The sequence below is a fragment of the Amblyomma maculatum genome, chromosome 1, assembly GCF_055883805.1.
Source record: "Amblyomma maculatum isolate TAMU_Amacu chromosome 1, ASM5588380v1, whole genome shotgun sequence".
Taxonomy (NCBI): Eukaryota; Metazoa; Arthropoda; class Arachnida; order Ixodida; family Ixodidae; genus Amblyomma; species Amblyomma maculatum.
The window spans coordinates 391,123,118-391,147,861 of NC_139344.1; the positions used below are offsets into that span (position 1 = coordinate 391,123,118).

Here is a 24,744-nt window from a genome sequence, read left to right on the forward strand (position 1 = left end):
GGAAGGAAGTACTTTGCCGTGGGAAGAAGATGGCAGATGGTTAAATCTCCATGTGACAGCAACAAGCGTGATGCTATCCAATTCGAGGTCGCATCGACCATCATATAGCTAAGGAACAGCTGCAATGCATGGTTCTTCCATGTAGCAGCAGTAACTCACTAAAGGGACGTTAAAAATAGCGGCGGGACAGAGCTAAAAACTAGGGGTGCGCAAATATTGAAATTTTTGAATACGAACTGAATGCGAATATTGAAAAAGAAAAAGAAAAGAGGCTTTCGAATATTGAATCGAATATGTGATCAGTGGAAAAAATGGAAAATTAAAAAAATAGCAAACACCTGGTGGAGCTGCCATTTCGCTGCTGAATACAGCATTCTTGTTAATGTCTGAATTAACCGAAAGATCGAATTACCGGATGTGCCTGAAAGATCTACCAAAGACTGTTTGATCACAGTAGTTTTATCTGATGAACACCTATATGACAGTTGTCTGCATTTGAGAGAAAACTGAAGTGAGAACTTTTTTTCTCCCGGTTTCGTCGAATGTTTCGCTTTGCGCATACTGTTGGGAATGCCCTCTTATAAAATGGCCACGTCGCGTTTTGGGGATGCTTCACTGCACAGGGTACGCGGCCGAGCATTGCGGTGAAGCGCGCAGTGTAGGGGAAACAGTGGTGAATTCGGTAATTTTTGAATACTATTCGGAAATTTCCAGTATCATTTTTTCCAATACGAATCAAATATTGAACATACCTATTTTAAATTTCAAAGATGCGCACACCCCTACCTAAACCTTATGCTGGAATCGCTTACTTGAATAGAAACGTGCAATTCCGTTCAATCTTTCTTCCAGTCAGTAAATTTAAGGGAGTTTCAAGACCTTTCAAATATCCTCAGGAATTTCTTCACAATGCCCTAAGGGTCTATGAGCTCTTGTTTGATAGTGGCTGCCGTATGTGGTGTTTCTTCCCGATAACTAAGGTAAACGCATCCTCTAGGAAATGGTGGAAACCATGAAACCTGGATCAGTCATTGTGGATCTGGCGGCAGAAAGTGGCGGCAATGTCGAAACCACCAAGCCCGGGGAACTGCACGTGCACAAAGGGGTCGTGCACATTGGCTACACAGACCTTCCAAGTCGTATGCCGACGCAGTCCTCTACTCTGTATGCCAACAACATATCCAAGTTTCTTCTGTCCATTGGTGAGCTCTCTTTCCTAGCTTTGCTTTGTAATCAAAGTATGTAGTCAATGAGTATGCGTTGACCTTTCAAATCAAGCCATGTTGCAAAACGTGGTTGGTGCAGTGATACTACACATGAAAGGCAATGCTGATGTCTGAAGGCAAAGCAAAAGGCAGTTTATTTTATATATATGTCTGATTATAACATGTTACTAGTCACTGTGAATTGAATGAAAAAGTATTTATACAGCTACACTTTTTGCATTTCGTATTACAACCCATAACATTTGAGCTTACTATTCGGTGCGGTACACTTCTGGGTCTCCTGGAGCAGTATAGGAGGCACTACAGCAAGGTGTCGATTATCTTGACAAAGTAGGGCACCTGAAAAATCTGAATGGCTGCTGATTGCAAAAACTCGCTATCAACGCTAACATAACCATCTTATCAGTTTCACAATGGCAGGTCACCCCTTCTCTCGCGCATTGTCCTGCGGATCCTTGGACTTCATATTCATGTTTCTGCAACCGTTAAGGTTTGCAATCAGCTTACGCATTCGCCACATTGTCAACAAGCACGCCAGGCTATACGAGGGTCAAGTCAGGCAGCTTGTCCACGTGTTAGCACTCAGCTAAATTCTCTATACAGTTCCATACCTTACTCGAACCTGTCACTAAGGACAGGCTGAGGTTATGCTTCGTACATTGTACAAGGCTGCCCTTAACGTCTCTGTACTTGCGTATACAGTAGGACACCACTTGAACGACCGTCACTTAAACGAAGTATTCAGTTGTACAAGCTTTATTAAATTTCCTCGCCGAAGCTCCATTGAACGCTATGCAGACGCCCTTCATTTCAATGAATTCTAGTATTCCTCAGTTCAGTTCTACGAACATTATCCGCAGCATCATCCTGCGTCCCCCACGTCATACTGAGCACTTCAGCAAGCACAACCCACACTTTTTGTTGAATATTGGTAGAATGAGAACCACTTTTTATTACCGCGTGATGCATACTGGCCGTTATTTAGCTTTAAACTGAACTAATTATCTAAACAAGCTTGTAGCCAGCGGTATCCATAGCTAGCTTTGCACGTGTAATTGGCTCCACAGTCATAGCCAGCCATAGCCAGAGCTTCAGCCATACTAAGCCTCTTAGCACCAAAAATGGCGCACGTATGCATGTTGGTTAACCGTGATCTGCGTAAGTAATGATCTGCTTAGAAGAAATGAAGGCCTTTGCTGCTCACCAGAAATTTGTGCGAACAAGGGTCAGGGAAACATGTACACAGTGACTGAGTTTAAGACCTGTGCAGTCCTAATTTCAAAAGTACTGTAAAAGGTGATTGCATTCATCAGTTGCAAATGAGCGCAGGGACAAATTGAAATTGGGTTGAGATATGATTTGAACACCGAATGTTTCTTGGAGCTAATGTAAACAAGTTTCCACGCACTTAATTCAGTTCAGCAAACTTTCACTTTAACAAACTTTTTCCTAAGGTCCCTTAAAGTTCGTTCAAGTGAGGTTTCACTGTACTGAGCACTTATACTCTACGGGGCTGTTCTCACCCTTGGGAGACCTCATACAGCAGCATCGAGATTGGCAAATGGCACGTTTTTCTAGCACCAACCAAGGACATTGAATACCTCAGCAACTTGCACTCAAACCTATCGACCTCCCTATCATTATCCCTCCTTCCTTGCTCACAGATAACCTCAGAGTAAGAATAAGAATAATGAATGGTTCACAGGAAGGGAAAGGGCAGTATCTGTCACACTTGTTCTGTGGTCACCTGAACGGCTCATAAGGGAAGGGAGGAAAGTGGGAGGCAAAGTGGAAAGAGGTGCTGTAGTGGAGGGCTCGGGAGTAATTTCGACCACCTAGGTGTCTTTAACGTGCACTGACATGACACAGCACACGAACATTACTTTGTTTCGCCGGCAGCTGCATTTCGATGGCCTCAGAGTAAGCCCACTCCAAAAATTGTTGCATCCAATACTACCCCAAGCAGATGATCCACTCGCGTTTCCAGTCATGTTCATTCTACTGATTCCACAATCATCTACACAGATGCATTGCGAACGAACGTCGAGACGGCTGCTTACTCAATTGAGAGCTGCAGCGAGGTAGTGACGCATACCCTCTGTCTTTGCATAGATCCTCCTCCTACAGTGACTCTCAAGACCCTGCTAATAGTCGCCAGTATTCAAGATCTCGCACAAGCACCCCCTAACCCTTCAGGATATACCATATATGTACACTGATTCAATACAGGATATACGCCATTCATACGGGTCGCATTGCTGAAGAACTGCAGGATGATCTGCACAGAGCTCTCACCAAACTATGTCCCAACATTCACACTGAGGTGGCTTCCTGGTCACGCTGGATCCCAGGCGATGAGGTAGTGCATCGCCTCGCCCAAAAACTTCAACACCGGGCACCTGGGATTCCCTGCCCACGTGGGACGCTACTCTTCACTACAAAAAAAAAAAAAAAAGAGATCATTCTTCACTGTAACATTAGGGAAGCTCTTTGTACACTTCCTATTCCTGATATATTCCTCACTACCACGCAAATATGTACGCATACTTAGACGCATACATTTAAATACACTCCTTACTCCTGCGCGATCCTTTCTATACTGAATCAGACATTCCCTCACATGCCTGAATTGTTCTTAACACTATGCAAATTTAAAACACTGCATGTTTTCCTGCCCTGTTGCAATTCAGTCACCTCACTTTCCAGACCTTCCTCCCCATCGTAGCAGGCTTGGTTAGCCTGTAACCAGCTGAAAGACTAGTTGGCCTTGGTGACCCTGGCCCAGGACATTATCGATGCTTAATAGGGCGTTAAATAAACTTCTTTCCTCTTCCTCCTCCTTCAGCTTCACCCTTGAATGTGAGCAAACAGGGCACCTGAAAGTCAAATCGATTAGGGGAACCATCCTGATACTTTGATAATATAATGCGAGATATGCTTGTACTTAAATGTAGGGCATTATAGTGTTATCTTGTAGCAGTTGCCTGTTGTGCAGAATCTTGAGAAGGCTGGTGCAAGGGCTTGAGATTAAGTTGAGGACAGTTCGGCAAGGTAAGGAAAGGAAAATGATACTACAGAGACAGAGAGAGTGGAGTTGATTGGGGTGCAGTATGCAATGTGAAGGCAAGGTATAGATCATGCTCTTTTAGGGCTATGGAATGGATTTCAGGGGAATGCGAATACAGCAGCAGGTTAGTCACGTGGGCAGGTGTCATTAGGAAGATTGTGAATAGGCTATCCACAGCTAAAGGAAAGTAACAATTCAGCAAATTATGGTGATGATATACTTGGGCCACTAGTTTTTATGCACTTCTTCACTCTTTTGTTGTTGCAACACGCAGGCACGAAAGACCACTTCTACATCGACCTCAACGACGAAGTGGTGAGGGGTTCCATAGTGCTCCAAGAGGGAAAACTTCTGTGGCCGCCGCCTCCACCAAAGGTTTCAGCTGCACCCCCACCTCCTCTGAAGCCAGTCGCGACTGAAGCCAAACCATCTGTTGCCGCAAAACAAGAAGCCCAGGTCCCAGACTATTTCAAGGAGACACTCAAGAAGTCACTCGTCTACACTGCAGGTTAGCTTTATATCTAAAGCTGTTCTTTCTTGTTTCATCTGAGTATTTTGTTCTGCAGCTGACTGAGAGTAGATGTTCAGTGTGCTTATAGTTTTCTGCGATTGCACAGAAAAATCGGGACATCAGTACTTTTAACGCGATAGTGTTAGTACCTCGTGCTGAAAATAAAAGTTTCTCGCTGCCGACAGTGTCATTGACCGTTTGAAGCCTTGCAGCCTCGAAAAATCGGGAGCATGCCTCTGACAGGTGGTAGCTGGCAGGTGCTGAACAATGATTGGTCGAAGGTCTCCTAAAAGGAAATTGCCACAGCACAATAAATGATCCTGAAACAAGCAATAACATTTCTTTACATTGACAGTAAAATATTGATGCAGCATGCTGAAGAAAATGTGACGCTCACAAGTATATGCCTCATGAATACCATTATCTGTAACGTTTTTTCACGAAATTGTATGTTAGCAGTCACATTCTCCTTTTTGTTGTGGACAATAATAAGATCAAAAGAACAGTGGGAATGTGATTTATTTGCCATATTTTCACGAGTGTAATGAGAGAAAGGAACCTCCATTAGAGAAAACCGAATAAAATATGAGGTGTGTTTTTAAAGTGACAGTGTGATGAAATGAACTCTCGTTCTATACGTGCAAATACAGTATCTGTATCGGAAATGAAGTTCTGCTTCATGCATACTCAATCTGCCTAAGTGACCTACCTTGTCAACCATCGTGGCTTTGGTGATATGTCCACTCCCTTGTCAGGGAAGAGTCAGGCTGTAGTGGAATGGAATTTTGTTGATTCTCGTAGGAACTGAAAATGAAAATGTATTATCCGAAAATTGTATTAATGAAGCATACTTGGCTCGGAACGTTTGTTAGTGAGTTTTTTAAACTAATGCACGCTGTGCATTAGTTTGAAACTTGTGCACGCTGTCAGGAACATCGAAGAAGTGGTTCAGAATATTTACTGCTTTCATGGTCCTTTTCACAGTGCGATGCTGGTGCCTTATCACAGGCAGCCCCGCCGCATTTTGAGGATGCTTCATCGCACGGACCAGAAGGACTATGCGATAAAGCACCCTCAAAACAAGGTGGTTCAGCGGATCCGCAGTAGCAGGTTCGGTTTCGCACCTGGATTTCGTCTAAACCAGCATGTTCGCCCGCGACGTGCCGATGACAATATCGCCATTGTCTGCTGTACAGTGTGCGTGGTTCTTCAGTTCAAAATGTAAAACAAAACTGTGTATGGGAACAGTGTTAACGAAGCAGGTTAATTAATCGGGTGATTTCTCTGCTGCTGACAGGCCTTGGAACCATCGTTGGCCTTGGAGTTGTCTCGCCAAATCCTGCCTTCACTACTATGACCACCATATTTGGCTTGTCAGGAATTGTCGGTAAGTCACTCACTAGAGACATGCATACATTTCTCATTTTGTTTTATGTTGGGTCTGTTAACTTTGGCCCAAAATAGGCTACAAGTGTAGTAGGTAGTGCTCCAAAAGTCCAGAAAAACAGGTGAAAATTATGTAAGAAGAGTATTACAGTTATAGCATCAATGAAACTAAGTAGGAGAGCAATGGCACTTAGTAAATGTCAATGAGCTGAGGGAGCACCAACAAAGATAAAAATCAGCCTTCACGGCCTCCGCTAGCGTCCCAATAAAGATAGAGGTCAACTTTTATGTTTCCGTTACGATCGCATAGAGAAAACGAAACCACAAGGGCTAGTTGCAAACCACGCGTAGCACCAAAATTTATAAACGTTTTTTTGTTGTTTTTCTGCAAGATAGTAGCATAAAAAAACTTTCAAAATTCTTGCAAGTCCTAGAAGGTCTTCACGGGCCTCTGCTAGCGTCCCAGAAAAGAGAGGTGAAATTTTGCGCATCTGTTGCGATCGCGCGGAGAAACTGAAAGAGCAACAGTTTATCGCCACAAACAAAGCACAGCATGACGGCCGCGGTCAGATTTTTCTCCCTCCGCAAGATGGTAGCAAAGACAATATTTAATACCTCCTCTACGTTCTAGAAGATTGCAGCCCAAAAAGGGCACAAAATTTCAAATGCGCCCTTGGCAGTACGCGTGCAGCAAAAACCCTGCGGGATGGAATTCGGCCACAATACCCGTACGGCAAAAGCACTCTGAAACATACAGTTGTATAGCAGAGATCATCTTGTTTTCTTGCCACTACTGCATTATGAGGTATAATTTGAAAAGGTACACAGGTATGTTTATAATTTCCTGAAGTAGGCCTTGTTCAAATGTACCCTGTTGGTTTTTTCCTTACGCATTGTTAGCGATAGGCTTCATAGCCCCTGCATAAGCTCAACTCCTCCCTTTTCGTAATGCTGCCTCACTATCCTGATGCCTTCCCTGTTGAAAACTTTTTGTAATAAATACAGTCAAACCCGGATATATCGAACCCGGATATATAGAATTTTGGTTATATCGAACTCACGGAATATCTCCTTGAAAATCCCATGTAAAAGTATAGGAAAGCCGCGTCATATATCGAACTCAATTTCGCCGGTCGTTCGATAGTTCGATATATCGAACTCCGCACTACGCACTGGAAAGTGTGCCTTCTCCAAAGACGATTGCATCACTCTTGGCCGTTTGCCGCGGGATGTTTTCAAGCCACGCGCGGAAGGAATGAGAGGGGACAGTTCTGGACAGCGGCACGCCCATTCCCCAAAGGCGCGCGCATCTGCAGTTATCGTTTTCCGCGCACCAACACATGACGTTTGCAAGCCATGTGCGTGAGTGTGCCCATTCTTTTGCCGAGCTATCTCCTTCAGCACGCGCTACCCATGCGCCAAGCCAGCTCAGCCTGTTTTCAGACAGACGTGGGAAGCTTTCTCCAGCGTGTGTTGCGAACCCTCTGCGCGCGGCGGCTGACGTGGTTATGGCGCCTGCGGACGTTAAGAAGCGGTAGCTCTCTGTTTTTAAGATATGGCGGCTGTGGACGTTAAGAAGCGGTAGGCTTTCTTTTTTTTTTTTTTTTAATTTTTGGCTGGAGCCGTTTATCTTTGCATGTATGAATCAACGGAAGCACGCCGTCAGCTGCTGCGATCATGACGCCCGCCCCAAGCGCGCGCCGTGATAAATCGAACCAGGCTTGTACAATCAATCCATCACGGGCACTCTGCCAAGTTCGCTCCCCGCCACCCGAGGAGCTATAAAAAGATAAACGCGCCCTGACGTTATCGCTGCGCAACATCTTGGCACGCTGCCAGGAAATGAGCTGTGGATGAGATGACCGAAACGGAGTGACGCGCGCCATCCGCATGCAAGCGAAAACGCTCGCGATTTTCTGCCGCAGCAACACAGAAACCTTGTTTTGAGCTGCCGCGGTGGCTCCAGCGGCCAGCGGGACGCAGTTCCAACAAGTTGGAAATTTTTCGCTCTGTCACTGCCGCTCGTCGCTGAGATCGCTCAATCGCTTGCATGTGAGCGAGCTGGCCTTAAAGCATTTTTTTTTTTCAAATTCTCGGGCGCAAAAGTGGAGAGAGGGTTAATTATGCGAGTGGGCTGATTACGCGGCAAATACGGTATCGTTTTTTCGCATCGTAAGTGCCGTCACAAGCCAATTTCTGTATATCGAATTATCGATATATCGAACTTTTTCGCGATCCCCTTCGAATTCGATATATCCGGGTTCGACTGTATTTTAACTAAAGGGAGCCTTTTCAACGACGGAGTTGATATTCATCGTGTGTGGTCACAATGCACATGTGTGGTGGTGAGCTCTAACATTCTCTGGCATCATCCGCAAACTTGAATATTAATAACAGTTTATGAAAATCATCTGCGGCAATTGAGTCCACTTGACCTGAATTCGTTCACAGGCAGCAGCAAAATATATGGGAAACGTATGGCTTCACAAAACATGAAAGGCGGTGCTTTGCAATGCAAGTAGCTCATTTGTGCATAAAAGTTTACCACAACACTGTCAAAACTAGTGTCCTGGTTGACGAGTAAAAATACCTTTTATTGTATGCAAGCCATCAGACTGTGTATACAATAACATGTCACCCATTACAAGACAGGTGTTCGGCTCTAGTCTCTGAGCTTAATTACAAAGGGCAGCGCCGACAGAGCGCTTGCTTTAGGCATTTGTCATTGCCTTCTAATTTGTATCTACATCTTTTTGTTTTCATTTTGGGCTGTAGGCACAGCGCAGTTTCTGCCACTGCAAGTTTGCTTTTACATCCAGACATTGTCCCAACTCTCATCCCTCCGCGATGTGCCAACATTAGTACAGGTGTTGAATTCTGAACTCATTAGGTGCCGGCACATGGCACTTGGTGAGATTTAGTCGCAGCTTTAGTGTCCATAAAACTGCTAATGTCTTCCTCCACCATACTGGCAATTAGTTTTGTTGCCAGACACCAATGGTGCCAGTTCTGCCTCGTGCATTTTGTTCTCCTTTCCTAGTACCACTTGCCATGTTTTTGTAGTTCCTAGAGTTGTAGGAAGTGACATTTTGTTTTAGCTAACTTCAAAGAAAAACTGCTTGCAGATGTGAACCTCGCTGTCATTTTCACTGATGGCAAATTCAAGGAGAATTGTGACAGTAAGAGCCAATGCTAATCAGTGTGCACATGCAGCTCTGATTCCAGTATTAGAATGATGAGACATATTGGCTTTGCTTGTTACCATACTCTTTCTTTCTCTCTTTTTTCTCTCTCTCTCTCACTGTCTCTCTTTTTTCTCTCTTATTTCTTTTCTTTTTCTTTCTTTCTTTTTGTACTGAAGCCTGAGCACATTGTTCTACTGCTCTGACTTGAGACAATGTACTATTGATTTATGTAATGGTCCTGCTCGTAACAGTTTTTCTCACCTGCCTTGCCTTCACTAAATTGGATGAATTGGAGCATAAAACAGCAGTCTCTTGCCTTAGATTGTGCTTTCACTCCATGCAGGTTACCACACTGTGTGGGGCGTAACGCCCGCTCTCCACTCGCCACTGATGTCAGTCACGAACGCTGTCTCCGGAATCACGGCAGTAGGTGGTCTACTGCTCATGGGTGGCGGCGTTATGCCAGGCACCGTGCCGCAGGCGTTGGCTGCCGGTGCGGCATTTATCTCGACCATCAACATATTTGGCGGTTTCCTTGTCACGCAACGCATGCTGGACATGTTCCGTCGACCCACTGACCCCAAGGAGCACAACTATTTGTATGGCATACCTGGTAAGCATCTCTGCGCAAAGGGCTTCTGGTGCGGCTTTTAAACCCTACTTCTTGAAAATTCATAGTGGCACTGCTGTGTGGTGCAGTGACCGCTCTTCTATGTCAGTGCGGCGGTGGCTTGCAGATATCTCGGCACAGTCTGCTGAAATACATCTCTGAAAACACCACCTTATGAAGGAAAATTGGAGAGGATGTGAGAAAAAGCAGTAGAGGAGGGCTTGATGTACTGAAACTGGTAAAGAAAGCTGGAACTGCAATCAAGGAAAAATAGCATCTACTGAACTTAAGGTGTAGGACAATAGATATAAATTTGAACTTCTTGCTGTGCATGATACAAACGCACGGACCGTCATTGCTAGCTCTGATGTGCGCACAGGGAGGAGCAGATAGCTATGGCGTGCAACACACTTCACAGACACTGCGATTGCTAGTTGCGCTGCACGCACGGGGAGCACTGAGTGTTAGCACATAAGCTGCACATCTTCGACACTGCAACTGCCAGTCGGGTCATACACACCGCGAGTAGCGAGCTGTAGCACCATGCGGCCAAAATATCAGTTACAAGCCCACAACCGGTCTGCATGAATGCAGTTCCCATGTGTAGGCTTAGAGATTTTAGTTGTTTTTGATGACACAAAATTTCCTATGGTACGAATTTTCTTGCGACACGATGAGGTTCGCATTTGAGATTCTACTGCACACATGTTTTTGCCCCAGAAGACTGTTACGTGAAAAAGTGTAAATTGAGGCTTAGTATACTCATTGAAGCTGTGCCGACTCTTGCAAAAATGGCCATTGGCAAAGGGGCTCTCAACCTTCATGCTTAGTCAACCTGTTGTGGTGTTTGGGACCTGCTTACTATGTTACCTCCGGCTGTTGGTCTTAATTGGGACTGCGTCGTTGTGTGATTGTTGCTTTTAAGCAATGACTTCAACTAAGGGTGTCATATTATGCGTCTGGGTTCACCTGCTTGTCCAGCAGCACACAATGTCAAGCTTTTAAAAAGGGAAGGGGGAAAATGGGGCACCCATATTCATGTGCCTTGGGCTTGCACCATCATGCTTGATTAATGTGTTTCACAAGGCAGTCTAGCATCGCCAAAATCAACGGAGCCCCATGCCTTCCGATTGGTGTATGCTACTGTGCCAGTCCTATTGCATGTGGGTAGTGTGGGCACCAACACATGACGGTTACAGATCTGGGCTTCAAGTCTCCATGAAGTTGGAGCTTTAACTAAACATGTTCAGTGATGACATCCCACGGGAGGTATATTGAAATAAAATTGTGCAAAGAAGGCATTCCTGAAACATTTACTTGCTACTAATACTTTTGGATGCGATTGGGTTATCAACTATACTTTGTTATTCGACCAAATATCTGAAATGATTGAATTTTCATGCAGGCTCAGTTACTAACTAAAAGGTTGCCGATTCACTGCATTGCATATCTTTGCATATTGCCTCTTTCCAGCACTGGCATTCCTGGGTGCGTATGGCACGGCTCTCTCCCAGGGCTACTCTGACCTGGAGCAAATGATGTACCTGGGCTCGTCACTGTGCTGTGTGGGTGCCCTGGCCGGCCTGTCCTCACAGACTACCAGCCGGCTGGGCAATGCCTTGGGTATGGTAGGGGTGTCCGGAGGCATTGCGGCAACCCTGGGTGCCATGGACCTGACACCTGAACTGGCCACCCAGGTGGCCGCATGTATGGGCGCAGGTGAATATTCCAGTACCAAAACACTTTAGACCCCTGACTTTAGCACTTACAGTTACATGAGCCATTTTCCCCCTCGCATTATATGCAAATATTAATCAAGTTCTGGCATAAATTTCCACTTCTAGTCTCATTGTTACTCGGTGCTATCAGCATCAGGCTTCCAGCGAGAGGAGGCGCCATCTAGCTGTGGTGTCGATTCGCTGTTTAGACTGTTTCAGCTTCAATGCCATTTCGTCACACTGACTTCATGATGCACGTGCAATAAGATGAAGGGTGGGCGCACCTTGCACAATGTCGGAACTGCGAAAGCAGCACGTGGCATTTTTATATGAAAGACAAATAATCGTAGCTCTCGAAAGCTCTGGCACTGCTTAAAGCACCGCAGGACAGCTGGAACAGGACTCTTCAGGCATGCTGGCCATGCTTTACAGTCGCATCGCAGATGCTTGACAAGGTTGCCAGTCGCACTTTCAAGCCATGCAAAATAGCGAAAGCATTTAGGGGTGCCAAAAACAGGTTACTATGAAAACATTTATCTGGCAAGGGACTCATGGCAAATGATAGGACGGATGGCGATGATCGATAAAGTACCAAATCTGATAATACTCCTTGGACACACCTCCACATCCACTTTCTTTATTAAGTGTTCCCCAATTTAAATGACATGAACAGCAGTAGACGAGAAGACAGCATCATCATGTACATCAGCCATCTGTTAAGATAAACTAAACCAAACTAGTGCTTCCGCACGTTATATGTACTATGTTTAGCCAAGTCAAACCCCTCTGCATATTGTGTGTGTGTGTGTGTGTGTGTGTGTGTGTGTGTGTGTGTGTGTGTGTGTGTGTGTGTGTGTGTGTGTGTGTGTGTGGTAGACGCTTGCGAGACACCTCTTGATGTTAATTTTTAATTTCAATTTGTTGCAGCAAGCACCTTTCACAGAACAGTTTTCTCATGGAAGGTTGTTCAGCAATTGTTTGGACCTCTTAGTGTTTGCAGATAACACTAGTAAAAATGTGAGAGTCTGCTTGCCCATATGTCCAGATGCTCTGGCTCCTTGAAGAAGTCGTGCCTAATTTCAGGGAATTATGTAGTGGGTGTATCATCTCTTACTCGAGCATTATGTCTGTTTGAGCAAGTCTCTCAGGTTAGCAGGCACTAACCCCACCTTATCATTTTCCTTTCCCCGTCCATCAACAACAGGTGCAGGCATTGGTCTGCTTGTGGCCAAGAAGATTGAGATCACTGACCTCCCGCAGCTGGTGGCCGCATTCCACAGCCTGGTTGGGCTGGCTGCCGTGCTGACATGCCTGGCAACATACATGGTGGATTACCCTACCTTTGCCACGGACGAGGCAGCAAATGTCATCAAGACTGCTCTCTTCCTTGGCACCTATATTGGCGGTGTCACCTTCAGTGGGTCACTGGTCGCATATGGAAAACTTCAGGGTATGTAGAATTAAAAGTAGGTTGCTGGTTGCCTATGGCAACCTCTAGTTTACTTTCAAAAGGTCCCTCTTATTTGATAATTCTGTCAGTTAGGTGCTGTTTCCTATGAACATGCATAGACTAATGAGTGATTTCCACATGCAGGGCTGCTGAACTCTGCGCCACTTCTGCTGCCTGGTCGTCATGCTCTCAACAGTGCTCTTCTGGCAACCAACATTGGGGCTATGGCCTACTACTTCATGGATGATAGCCTCACTGCTGGCCTGGGCTGCCTCGGAACCACGGCTGCCCTCTCGACGCTTATGGGATTCACACTCACGTCAGCTATCGGAGGTACAGAACTCTCCTTGTACAGTGGAATCTTGTTGATATGATTTTTGCGGCATCAAATAACTAAAGCGTGTTGTCCAAAAATCATGTTATTCAAAACGGGCTCCAAAATGTTGTGAAGAAAACACACTAGATACAGGACTTACCTATATTGCAGCACTTAGAAATAATTCGTCACCTTGCACTCGACCTTTTCTTCCTCAGTATCCAGAAGCAAGCCCTTCTGAAACTTGTAGGGGCCGGGCATACCACTCATAACAAACCCACAAAGGACAACTTCACTGAATGTAACAAAGATTTTGTAAAAATATAGACATGTCAAAATGTTCTGGGCACACAGCATATCGGCATGTTGCTAAGGTCAGCACTGTGAACTGCAACACAAGTGGTGTGAAACTGAGGGACAGTGTACTAAAATAAAACAAAGTATATTAATTCTCACCTCAAAAATGAGGGGATGGTCCTGGGTATGAAAAGAAGAGTGGTGAAAAACTCATTAAGCGGGATTCTGTAACGGAGATTTCACTGTTCTTGAAACACCTACTATGTGCAGCCACTATTTAGCAACAAGTTACTGCCCATGGCATCTTTGCAGTTGTTGTGAAAGCTGGGTGATTGCAAAGTGTCTATTCACTGACCAACTTTTGGACTCCGCGGGATTCCGCAAAATGGCTTGAAGAATCATCTTGTGAAACTTAAATCATCTGTGAACGTAAAACCAAAACATTTTCTACGAAAAATCACCTTATAAAAGTGCGAACCTTGCGGTATTCCATTCGTGAGAAGTAATACTATTAGATTGTACTAGAGAGAAAGACATGCTTCCATGTTCGCACCACCTCATGTCACCTGCTGTGCGACTTGTAAGAGGGCATGCTGAAAAGGCAAAAAAACCAAGAACAGAATCTGTTTCACTGGCAATGATGGCCATAACGACTACAAGCGAGCACCCACGGCAACAAGCGAATGCTTCCGACTGCACCCCCACCCCTAAGCCCATGTCCCTTCATTGTGCCTGCACTAGTGGTGGCAAAACCTAAACCGCAGTGAATATGATCATGTGGCTTGGCTCATGCACTCTTCTTCATAGGCTGCCCCAGTGGCAATTGAAAAGCTTACCATTAACCTGTGTGGTGACAGTGAGGGGAAAATATTCAAACTAGTCTAGAATAGTCAGATTAACTCTGTTATAGCCCTGCCAAGGTGGCTCGGTGGTTGGGGCACTAGACTGCTGATCTCGAGGACACGGGCTCAATCCTGGCCGCGGCAGCAGCGTTTCGAAGCAGCAAAAAGTGCACATTTCGTGTACTGTGATTTGCTATGTCAGTGCACAGTGAAGAATCCTCATTGGTCGAAAATTCCGGAGGCTTCCACTGTGGCCTCTCTCATAGCCAAAGTCGCTTTGGGATGTTAAACCTCATAAACCAAACCAGACTCTGTTTAAATCTCAAATGGTGCCTTTTATGATAGAGAGGCAGTTGGTTGTGACAGTGATGCGAAGTTTGCTTACACAGTAGTCGCTGCAGCAGTTACGATAAAGCTTCCAAGCAGAGCATCATGTTCTAAACGCTGCATGTGTATACGGGTTGAAACTGAAAATGAATTAACAAAGCGCTCTAGTAAATTATTTAAATTACATTAGTGCATATCTTCTCATGTTCTAAAAAGAATTCCTTGTCCCCGTGCAGTTTTTAGTTGGGAAAAAAAAAATGACATAGAAATCTTGGTGTTCCCACTATTTTAGCCTGAATACTGAGGCTCGTGCTGCATCCCTTGGCATGACAGTGTAGTACTTTTTTTCTTTCAAAGAGATTTGATAACATTGTGCTGTGTACATGTTGTCTTCCAGGTGCGGACATGCCCGTGGTGATCACCGTGCTGAACAGCTACTCTGGCTGGGCCCTGTGTGCAGAGGGTTTTATGCTTAACAACAACCTCATGACGATCGTTGGCGCTCTTATTGGCTCATCTGGTGCCATCCTCTCTTACATCATGTGCAAGGTTGGCTCATTAGCATACCACTCTCTCTTGCCCACAAGAAATTTGCAACATACTGCTTTGCTTGTAGTATATACGTGGCTGCAGTCCAGATTTGCATGTAAATTGTGTTTTGCTGTCAATACCACTGTGCTGGATGGGAGAAACTGATGATATGGCAGAGAATGTGTATGCAGCTTATGGAATTTATGCATAACGAATCACTTACCTTTAACTCGACTTGTTGAGTGAATTACGTAGTGTGTTTTCAGTTGTTTAAGGGGAGACGCGGGTCTTAAAACGGTCGAAAATGGTCAAAAAGTCGATTTTGGGAAAAACTCATTTTCGGAAGGTTTGTCCTTTCGAGCATCTACAGTAAAATTAATAACGCTGAATTCGGTCGGGAAATTCGATAAAATCGGCTTTCAAAACACCACGGCAGCGACGAAATGGCCCCGAAAAGAGAGACTTTGTTCGAACTTCCCGCGCGCGCCGCCGGCGTTGCAGCCGGCCGATCGCCGCCATCTTGGGCTTGTTTTGAAGCTGGTTTCTTTGTGCGCAATTTGAGCTATCTCAAAATGGCGTCGCTCAAGCCGAGCGGCGGTTCGGGCCGGTTTCCCGAAGGCCGTTTTCGGGTCGCTGATTGGCTCGCACGCGGCGCGCTTCCCGCGCGCGCCGTTCTGCGCCTCCCATTGGCTGGTGTGACCGTCTACGTCATTTTTTTTTTCTTTCTGTTGCGTTCGCCGCTGTGGCTGTCGCTTCGTGCGCGTCTGTTTCTGCGCTCGTGTTTCTCTACACGCCGTGTTTCCGCCTTGTGCCGGGAGTTTCTCTTTGCGATCGAGATGCCGGGAGACAGTCGATTGAAACCGAGCACGCAACGAGCTTTTGGAAGCCGGAAGAAACGTCCGTGGAACAAAAAACAGCAGGCAGCGGCCACCAGTGCGTCGCCGGGGCCTGCAGTGCCGGACTCGTTGGATCCGCCGGGTACATCAAGCACGCTGCCCGATGACGACACCGCGGGACCAAGTTGCAGCACGAATCGTATCTCGGATCGTGGTACACTTCGTGTTGATGCTGTGTACTATTCGTCGACCGAGCAGGCGCAGCGTGTTGAGCGATCGGCGCAAGCAAAGTCCGTTCTGTCGGAAAAGTCTGCAAACCAGCGCAAGTTTGACCTTCTTGGCGTCAGTGCGGATTACCAGACAGCTGATGCCGGTACCCAGTTCGTGATTGTGGACTTGAAGGTTTTGAACAATTTTTTCGCGCAAGCGAAGTGCGGAACCTGCGGCGCAGGAAGTCTGCGTTTGAGCAGGGCAACAGATAAGGAGTACGGCCTTGCTGTAAAGCTTCTGCTTGTCTGCGAAAACTGCGATTTCGAACAGAAGCAGTTCTCTTCCCCAAGAATAAGCGAAGCAGTTCTCTTCCCCAACTGTTTGCCTGGTGGAGCTCTCGTCTCCTTGGCCCCGGTCCTCACTTTCACCTCAAAAAAAAAAAAATAATAAAAAAATAAAAAAGTCAACCCCTAATTTCTCGAAAGTAACCTCTATAATTTCATCACACTTACACATTCGACATTTTTTTTTTAAATGTTTCCTTGGATGGAATAAGACACTTTTTGTTTTGTTTTATAGGGAAACTGATAGGGAACATCTGAGTAACATCCGTTGTCGAAGATTCTTCCCAATATTTTCTGCACTCAGTGTCAAAACTTCAAATGAGTTTTTCTCAGCTTCATGTTTTTTGGTGACATGACTAGCCTTACGGAACTTTTCATTGGGTTTTTGTGGTGCAATTTTAATAAATCTTATACCGTTGAATTCAGAAAGGTTTGAACTGTGGAGCTATGCTATTTTTATATTGCTAAGTTGAACATATCAAATTTATTGAACAATAATGTCAGCTAATTATATTTTCGAATTGTGGGGCATCTACATAATTGAATATTTTTATACTGTGATGTACATCAATGATAATATAAATAGCATAGCTCCACATGGCAGGTCTTTGGCTACAACTACATTTTAATTGGAACGAGAAATATTGAGGGAAACTGTCCTAACGACCCGTAAGAAATTACCAAATTAGGCTTTGGTTATTTCCCAATAACATTAGAACTAATTGAGATAGAGTAAAACTAATTACATTTCTGAAAACAGGAGGAAGAAATACATATACACACCCAATTTCGTTATTATATCTCTAAAAATAAAAATTTTCATTTTAAGACCAGTGTCTCCCCTTAAAGCTGTTTGTACAGGTTATTGAATAATTGCCATGAAGAAGTGCTGTTGTTTTCTTTCACGAATGTTTTAAGAACGGGACCCACTCCATCGCCGTGCCTGCAAGCTTTCACTCTTCACTCTCGGTCTGTGCAAGAAAGAAGATGCAGTGCCACACTATAGTCCATTCACATCCGTATTAAGCCTCCTATTTTTGTGGAGGAAAGTTTTCAGTTCCACGGAGTGAGCAAAGGGTGTGCAGTATTCTGCAGAAAAGCATCAACACATGTGGCCGTTTGCACACCTGTTCGCCCCTCCAAAGTGATATCATCAGAAAGCACATTTACTGAAAACCCTAGGGTCGCAACAAAATTCCCAGATTGGTCATCAGCACAGTGGTGATGCCATTCAATCAACCTTGCAAGACGCCTTCCGAGAAAGAAAAACACCCTTGTAGAAAAGAGAAAAGAATGGTCGAGCAGGAATCTGACCACTGCCTTTTTGGTTGCAAGCTGGGTGTGCTACGTTTACACAACTGAAGAGTGTTCATTTAGTGCAGTTACAACTAAAAAACGCCAGCCCTATCTCAGGGGTGTACCACAGCGCGGACTTTACACAAGCATATATGGTAGCTTGTGTTAAAATTGTAGTAGAGGAGAAAAAGGCAGTTTGTTTAGAGCTCAAAAGCATAGGCACAAAGAATTTGTTTGGGAAATTCAGCCAGGCAACTGAAAAATATAATTTAAAAAAGAATAAAAATTAGTTCAAACTTGCTCTTGGCAAAGTTCAATCAGCAAGCAAAACTGCACTAAGCACAACAGATTTCAAGCCCTTACCATATGATTGTTTATGTGCTGTTGATTTTGAATGCAAAAGTTGTTGATAGATATTTTTTTACACTGGAACTTTTGTAACCATTCACACATTCCAGAATTGCAAGGTACCGATTCACACATACCAGAGTCGATGCATGATCGTGACTGAAATTTCGGACATGTCGAAACTTGTACAACCATCTCCATCTTTATTTGCGCATTCTATGGTCACATGGCCGCACTGTGGACGCATGATCATATCTTCATACCACTGCCAGAGGAGGCTGTGGCCTGATTTTTTCATCGTGTGAAGGTCGAAGATTGCCAGCAAACCTCCCAGTGTGGTTTCGGTGTGAAAAACGCTTGTCCTCGCAAACCCACTGCAAACAGTGCATGCATCGCCTCTACGTCTGTAAATGGCGCGATGCTTCAAGAAGCTACCGCTGGTGCACTGTCTTCTTGCTTTTGGTTCACAAATAAGCAGATATGTTGGCATATTTTTCAGTTTCATGTATCCAGGATCAACTTCCTGTTTGTTGCGTACTGCTACTGGAGTTGGCTGTTGTACCTTTTGACACCTGTAACTCCATAAGTTGTAATGTGTGCTATAGCGCCAGCACTAGCTCTTTGCGGTTTTTTTTCTTGCACACCAGAAGTAAAGCAAATATTCATATAAATGTTTGATTGAGTTTTTTTTTTTTTTTTTACTTGAGTTTGTATTCAGCTGCACCGTTTCTATTTGATTCGGTAGCATAGCTGCACTATTTGTATTTGATTCTCTATTGAAAACGTGCTGTTAGCTCACCCCTTAATATTTGGTGCTCTTTGTAGTTTTGTTTTGCTTGCAGTGAAGGCATGTGGAAACCCTGTCTGATAATTGGATACAATCTGCACTATATATTTTTGTTGGAGCAGCACTGTAACTTTTTTCATACATCTGTAAGGTAAACTAACAAGTCAAATTAACTTGCCATTTTGCAAGGCATCATCAGCATCTGCTTGGCCTTTCCTATCTTACTGCGCAGGCCATGAACCGATCGCTTCCGAACGTGATTCTCGGTGGCTACGGCACCTCAAGCACCGGTGGGGGCAAGCCAATGGCTATCACAGGCACCCACACAGAGTGCAACGTTGATGAGGCTGTGTCCATGATCCGCGATGCCAAGGATATCATCATAACCCCTGGCTACGGCCTCTGCGTAGCCAAGGCACAATACCCACTGGCCGAGATGGTCAAGACACTGCAAGCAGCTGGCAAGAATGTGCGCTTCGGCATTCATCCCGTCGCCGGTGAGGCCCAAGAGGATTTCCTCCTGAAATACTAGGCCTAAATCATTTTCAAAGGGTCTCTGAGAAGGAAGTGAAATTGGCCTGTTTTTATAGGATGCTGCACTCTAATTGCAAAGAGACCACTCTCATTGATAATGAAGCTTTCATAATCTAGAAGCAGATTTGTCTCTATCACTGGCCTATTTCGTAGGTACACCGTGTGCGGTGACACGAGTCTTTGAGTTCATATTTCAATGGCTATGCTACACTGCTGTTTGCTCCAAGATATGATGGCAAGTGTTTTTTTTTTTTTTTTTCCAATGTAAACATCATGGCTTTAATTCAAATAAATGGTAGGAAAAATTTTAAACTCAATTCTACCAGCCATACATGCTTTTTGGCTCCTGACACCAGAAAGAGCCAAAGGATTCTTGCTTTTAAAACATAGCGGCTGGCTAGTTTGTCTTGCATACTGCAGATTGCAGCGCAGTAGTAACGCGGACGAGTTTCCGTCCTTGTTGCATCCATGTTACTACTGCGCTGCAATCTTTAGTAAAGAATTCCTCTTTATTTAGAACAATAATTTTATTCAGTTTTCTTTAGTGTCCATTTAATATGTCTACGCTTGCACATAAATTTGACATAGATATTGCTGAAACTTGCTTGAATCCCCTGAACTTGTGGTAATGCAAAGTAGCACTTGGTTGCAGTGACACTTCAAAGGGCAAACCATCATACTGTTCTGGTAAATCTCTTTCTAAAGAACAATCCATGAACGCTTAACGCCGAACCTCCTTGCTTAAGTTGGGTGCATCATCACTGAAATAGTAGTGAATATGAGGCAAAAATATATGTTCCTGACAGAACTTTTTGCCAACTGTTGCGGCTTTAACAGTGGTAGGAAGCAGTAGCAGGAAGCTAAAGCTACACATTCGACACGTGATGTACTCCTTGTCCTTTAGAATGTATTCCAATTCCCATCGGGATTGGCTAGCTGGAAAGAAATACAGGCTGGAACCATTTTATTCCTGGCCTATTTATCTGTGACAGAATAGTGCAGAAACTACCCCGCCGACATGGCGCAGTAGTTAGGGCACTCAGCTACTGTGCCCAAGGATGCGGGATCGAATCCCGGCCTCGGCGGCCACTTTTTGATGAAGGCGAAAAGCGAGGTGCCCGTGTACACTGCGATATCCGTGCATGTTAAAGAACCTCAGGTGGTTGAAATTTTTGGAGCCCTCCACTAAGGCAGCTCTCAGCCTGAGTTGCTTTGGGACTACAACCCCACAAACCAAACCAGAATAGTGCATAAACAATACTGTTCTGTCACAAATGTAACACCAACATGCCAAACCTACTGTCCTGGCTATTTATGTGGCCAGCCACAGTGATTCGATACCTTTAGCATTTAGTTGTTGATACAAGGTCACGAGAATGCATCCAGGCAACAACGGCCATTTGGTGGATGTGCACTGCGATGTCAGCACATATTGCAAAACGCTATGTGGTCTAAATTAATCCAAAGTCCTCAGCTACAGCCTTGCTTATAGCCTATGCATCACATTTATACATTAAACCTCGTATATTGCATATCATATAATGCCATGCACAAAATATCACACGAGTTCAACATAAATAGGATCCGTAAAATCGATCATCCACTGCAGTCGTGTTTTATTCCTGGGAAAGAATATCATCTTATTTTGTACTGTGTTCTTCTCGCTCTATATAGCTGAGTCACTTCAAACACTCTTCATACTTGCTGCAGACTACGAAATGCTTTACTTGCCAAAGTGACCTGCATTTAGAACTCTGGGGTCTCATCCATTGCCTCAGCGATTGTCTCTATGACATTAAGGATGCAAAGTAATTACCAAACTAGCCTTCGTATGATAAGGATGAAGAGTAACTGTGTGTCACAAAATTTAGAGAGAGGAAGAGAGAAGTTTGTATATTTAAACGTGTGTGCTTTGCAAACTTCATGCACTGTCGGCACTGCATACAAAATATGTATATGTTGAGAAAACAAACCAAAAACATCTCTACTCTATTTGCATGCTAACATTGTTTAATTCTGTATGGGCTTCGTTATTGCAGGCCGTATGCCGGGCCAGCTCAACGTTCTGCTCGCTGAAGCTGGCATTCCCTATGACATTGTCTTAGAAATGGACGAGATCAATGACGATTTCTCCAAAACTGACCTTGTCTTGGTCATTGGCGCCAATGACACTGTCAACTCTGCAGCAGAGGAGGACCCAAACTCCATAATTGCTGGCATGCCTGTCCTGAAGGTCTGGAACTCTAAGAAGGTAAGGTGCACAGAGTACACCCTGCCGCAAGCCTTTATGCATGCGCTATAGCATATGTAGCAGAATATGCAGTCTATCAGTACAGTCGAACCTTGCTATGACGAACATGGACATAATGAATTATCGGATAAAACGAACTGATATCAAAGTTTGGTTGGTTTATGGTTTATTTTCATAGGAGTTCTTTCTGTATAACGAAACAAAAATTTCAAAATTTGACTCTATATCGGTTATAATGAAGCAGTTCTTTTACTAAAACGGCGAAAAATGCATAAAGGAGCTGGAAAAAACATCAAGAAAAAAAAAATTTAATCAATAAAATTGGCTGCCGCAGAAATGTTTAAATCACCTGCGCGTTTGCGTGCCGCATTATTTAATGGCAGCGATAAAAACTAGCACCAACAACGGCCTATGGCCTCCTAGATCACACCTCTGAGCACGATGATGTCGGAGGTCATGGCCGGCCATGGCCGAACTCTAGCGTCGCTGCCGCCGCTGCTCGAGTCTGACCGTGCAATGGCCGACAGGCATGTGGTTGGCATGTCATCACCATTGCCTTGTCATGGCGTGAGCAGGGCGCATTAGCTCCGTCGTGCAAAGTGTGCGCGGAGGCAAGAACCCTTCTTAGTATTCGTTTTTGCCCTCCAACACAGAACGAAAGGAGAGATTTCATGTTTACACGAAGCTTTTAATGAAAAATTGCGCATTTTTGCAACTTTGTATTGTCCATAATAGTGCATATTTCGCTTAGCTTTATTAGCAAACTTATTTACAGGAATTTGGCCGCGCACTTTTATAACAAATATCGGATATTAAAAATTTCGCGCCCCATATTACTTTGTTATAATGAGGTTCAACTGTAGTAATAGTACAATAAACCCTTGTGAATGTGAGGATATAAATAAAGAAAAGTTTTCAGGGAAGCATAGTTTTAAGGACAAAGTAGCAGTTTTCAGTGTGCTTATTATACATAGCTTTCTTTTCTTCTTTTTTTTTCATTGTAAACTCTGTCACTTATACTGAGCTCATAATTGTAATCAAAAAATGTGCTTTGGATTTCATGGTAACGTAAGGAATGTATACCCTGCAAGAGAGAGCACACTCATTGTGTTAGCAGTGCGTAAGGGAAGCTGACCCTATCATCACCTTTGGCCTCCAAGCCTTGTGGGCAACTTTTTGCAGTCCTTACATAACAGTCCGTTAATGTAAAAACATGTCAAAGGTGAATGTTCATTGCAGTAGTGTGCATGTGTGTCATCATCTGCAAACACTGGTTTTATGATGCAAAAAAAAAAAAAATTGACGGAAATCAACTAGCCCAGCAACGTGCCCCGCCGTTAGTGCAACAGTCTCGTAGTGTCTTGTGGCATTGTATGGTGGGCATGCAATAATTGGTTTGCTATATATGGTCAGTGAAAGCTTGTTTACTATGCCTGAAAATGATAGCGTCAGTCAGTTCGCTTATAACGAAAATTTCTTCAAAACTTCTCGTGTTATCTTTTTCTGTTTTCTTTTAGGTCATTGTTATGAAGAGAAGTTTGGGTGTAGGCTATGCTGCTGTCGATAACCCAGTCTTCTACAAGAAAAATACAAACATGCTTCTTGGTGATGCAAAGAAGACGTGTGATGCTCTCCTGCAGAAAGTTCAAGCATCGTTCCAGTCCTGATGGGGACTTAGGCTTATGTCAGTGCCTTTAAAAGGCAGAATTTCATCTTTATTTTTTTATTTTCTTCCCCTGAGGTGCCATCAGCATGCTGTTGAAAATTCAATCGTGCCATTGCAATATGCATGCGACATACCGAAGAAACAAAATTGGGACGTGACCACTGCATTTGTTGAGCTATTTTTGATGTCATCTTTTTTTTCTTCCATGGATACTTTATACACTATATAGAGTTTTTATAAGAAACTTCCATTTGCTCAGGGAAGTATCAGTCAGAAACGAGCTTGGAGTTGTGATGTCGATTGACTTCATATGACTGGTCATTGTTATGATTTAATCTGCTCACTATATAAGCAGCGAGTTATGGTGGATTTGCGATATTGAATGCGGCGATGGAATAAAGAATGAAATATCTGTGCACTCCCTTGTCGTTATCATTGGGCTAGCATATTTTTCGGGATCATACCAAAGCTGTACAAATGTATGGGGGAATGACTTTAACTGATTTTATTGCGAAAGCAATACTACAACAGCCAAAGCGAGACATCGGGTGGTCGCAGCTACGCCGTGAAGAGGCGTAGCTACTGTCTCCTCATAAAAAAATCCTGCCATGCCATTTGAATTGACATTACTACCCTTATACCACGGGCAGGAGCTGCCAGCTCTGGTCGCTCCTTTCATATGGAGGGTGATATCAGAATCAGCCTGCCAGAACCGTTTGCATTCTCTTTACCCCTACGACACGCAGGCACGTCCTTACGGCTTGGTTGAAGCGCGACTTTATATGTGGGCTGGTAGCTTACGCTCTTGCGGCATACCCTTAAAGGATGAGCTTAAGTGTCCCCAATAATGTAGCACCTTACACTGATAGGGCATGGTAGGGGAATAATGTAGCTGGCAAAAGAAGCTTCCACCGTTGCTTTCACAATTCAACTAGGGTTATCCAGAGCTAAACCACAATTTTTTCTGCTTTCAAGCACGTCCACAAACTTCAACTTCAGCCAAGGA

General features: G+C 44.3%; 1 protein-coding gene across 1 annotated transcript in view; it reads left to right on the top strand.

The window, feature by feature from the left end:
- LOC146208537 (NAD(P) transhydrogenase, mitochondrial-like) overlaps positions 1 to 24,150 on the top strand; it is a 33,355-nt gene extending 9,205 nt beyond the window's left edge. The window contains exons 6-16 of the mRNA XM_084594543.1: positions 998 to 1,202; positions 4,568 to 4,801; positions 6,102 to 6,191; positions 9,719 to 9,988; positions 11,459 to 11,704; positions 12,908 to 13,153; positions 13,298 to 13,486; positions 15,333 to 15,484; positions 19,520 to 19,784; positions 21,861 to 22,072; positions 23,590 to 24,150. Of these exons, the coding sequence (XP_084450669.1) occupies positions 998 to 1,202; positions 4,568 to 4,801; positions 6,102 to 6,191; positions 9,719 to 9,988; positions 11,459 to 11,704; positions 12,908 to 13,153; positions 13,298 to 13,486; positions 15,333 to 15,484; positions 19,520 to 19,784; positions 21,861 to 22,072; positions 23,590 to 23,739 (2,259 nt within the window). The 3' untranslated portion in view covers positions 23,740 to 24,150. The remainder of the gene's footprint in view (positions 1 to 997; positions 1,203 to 4,567; positions 4,802 to 6,101; positions 6,192 to 9,718; positions 9,989 to 11,458; positions 11,705 to 12,907; positions 13,154 to 13,297; positions 13,487 to 15,332; positions 15,485 to 19,519; positions 19,785 to 21,860; positions 22,073 to 23,589) is intronic.
- The last annotated feature ends 594 nt before the right edge of the window (positions 24,151 to 24,744 follow it).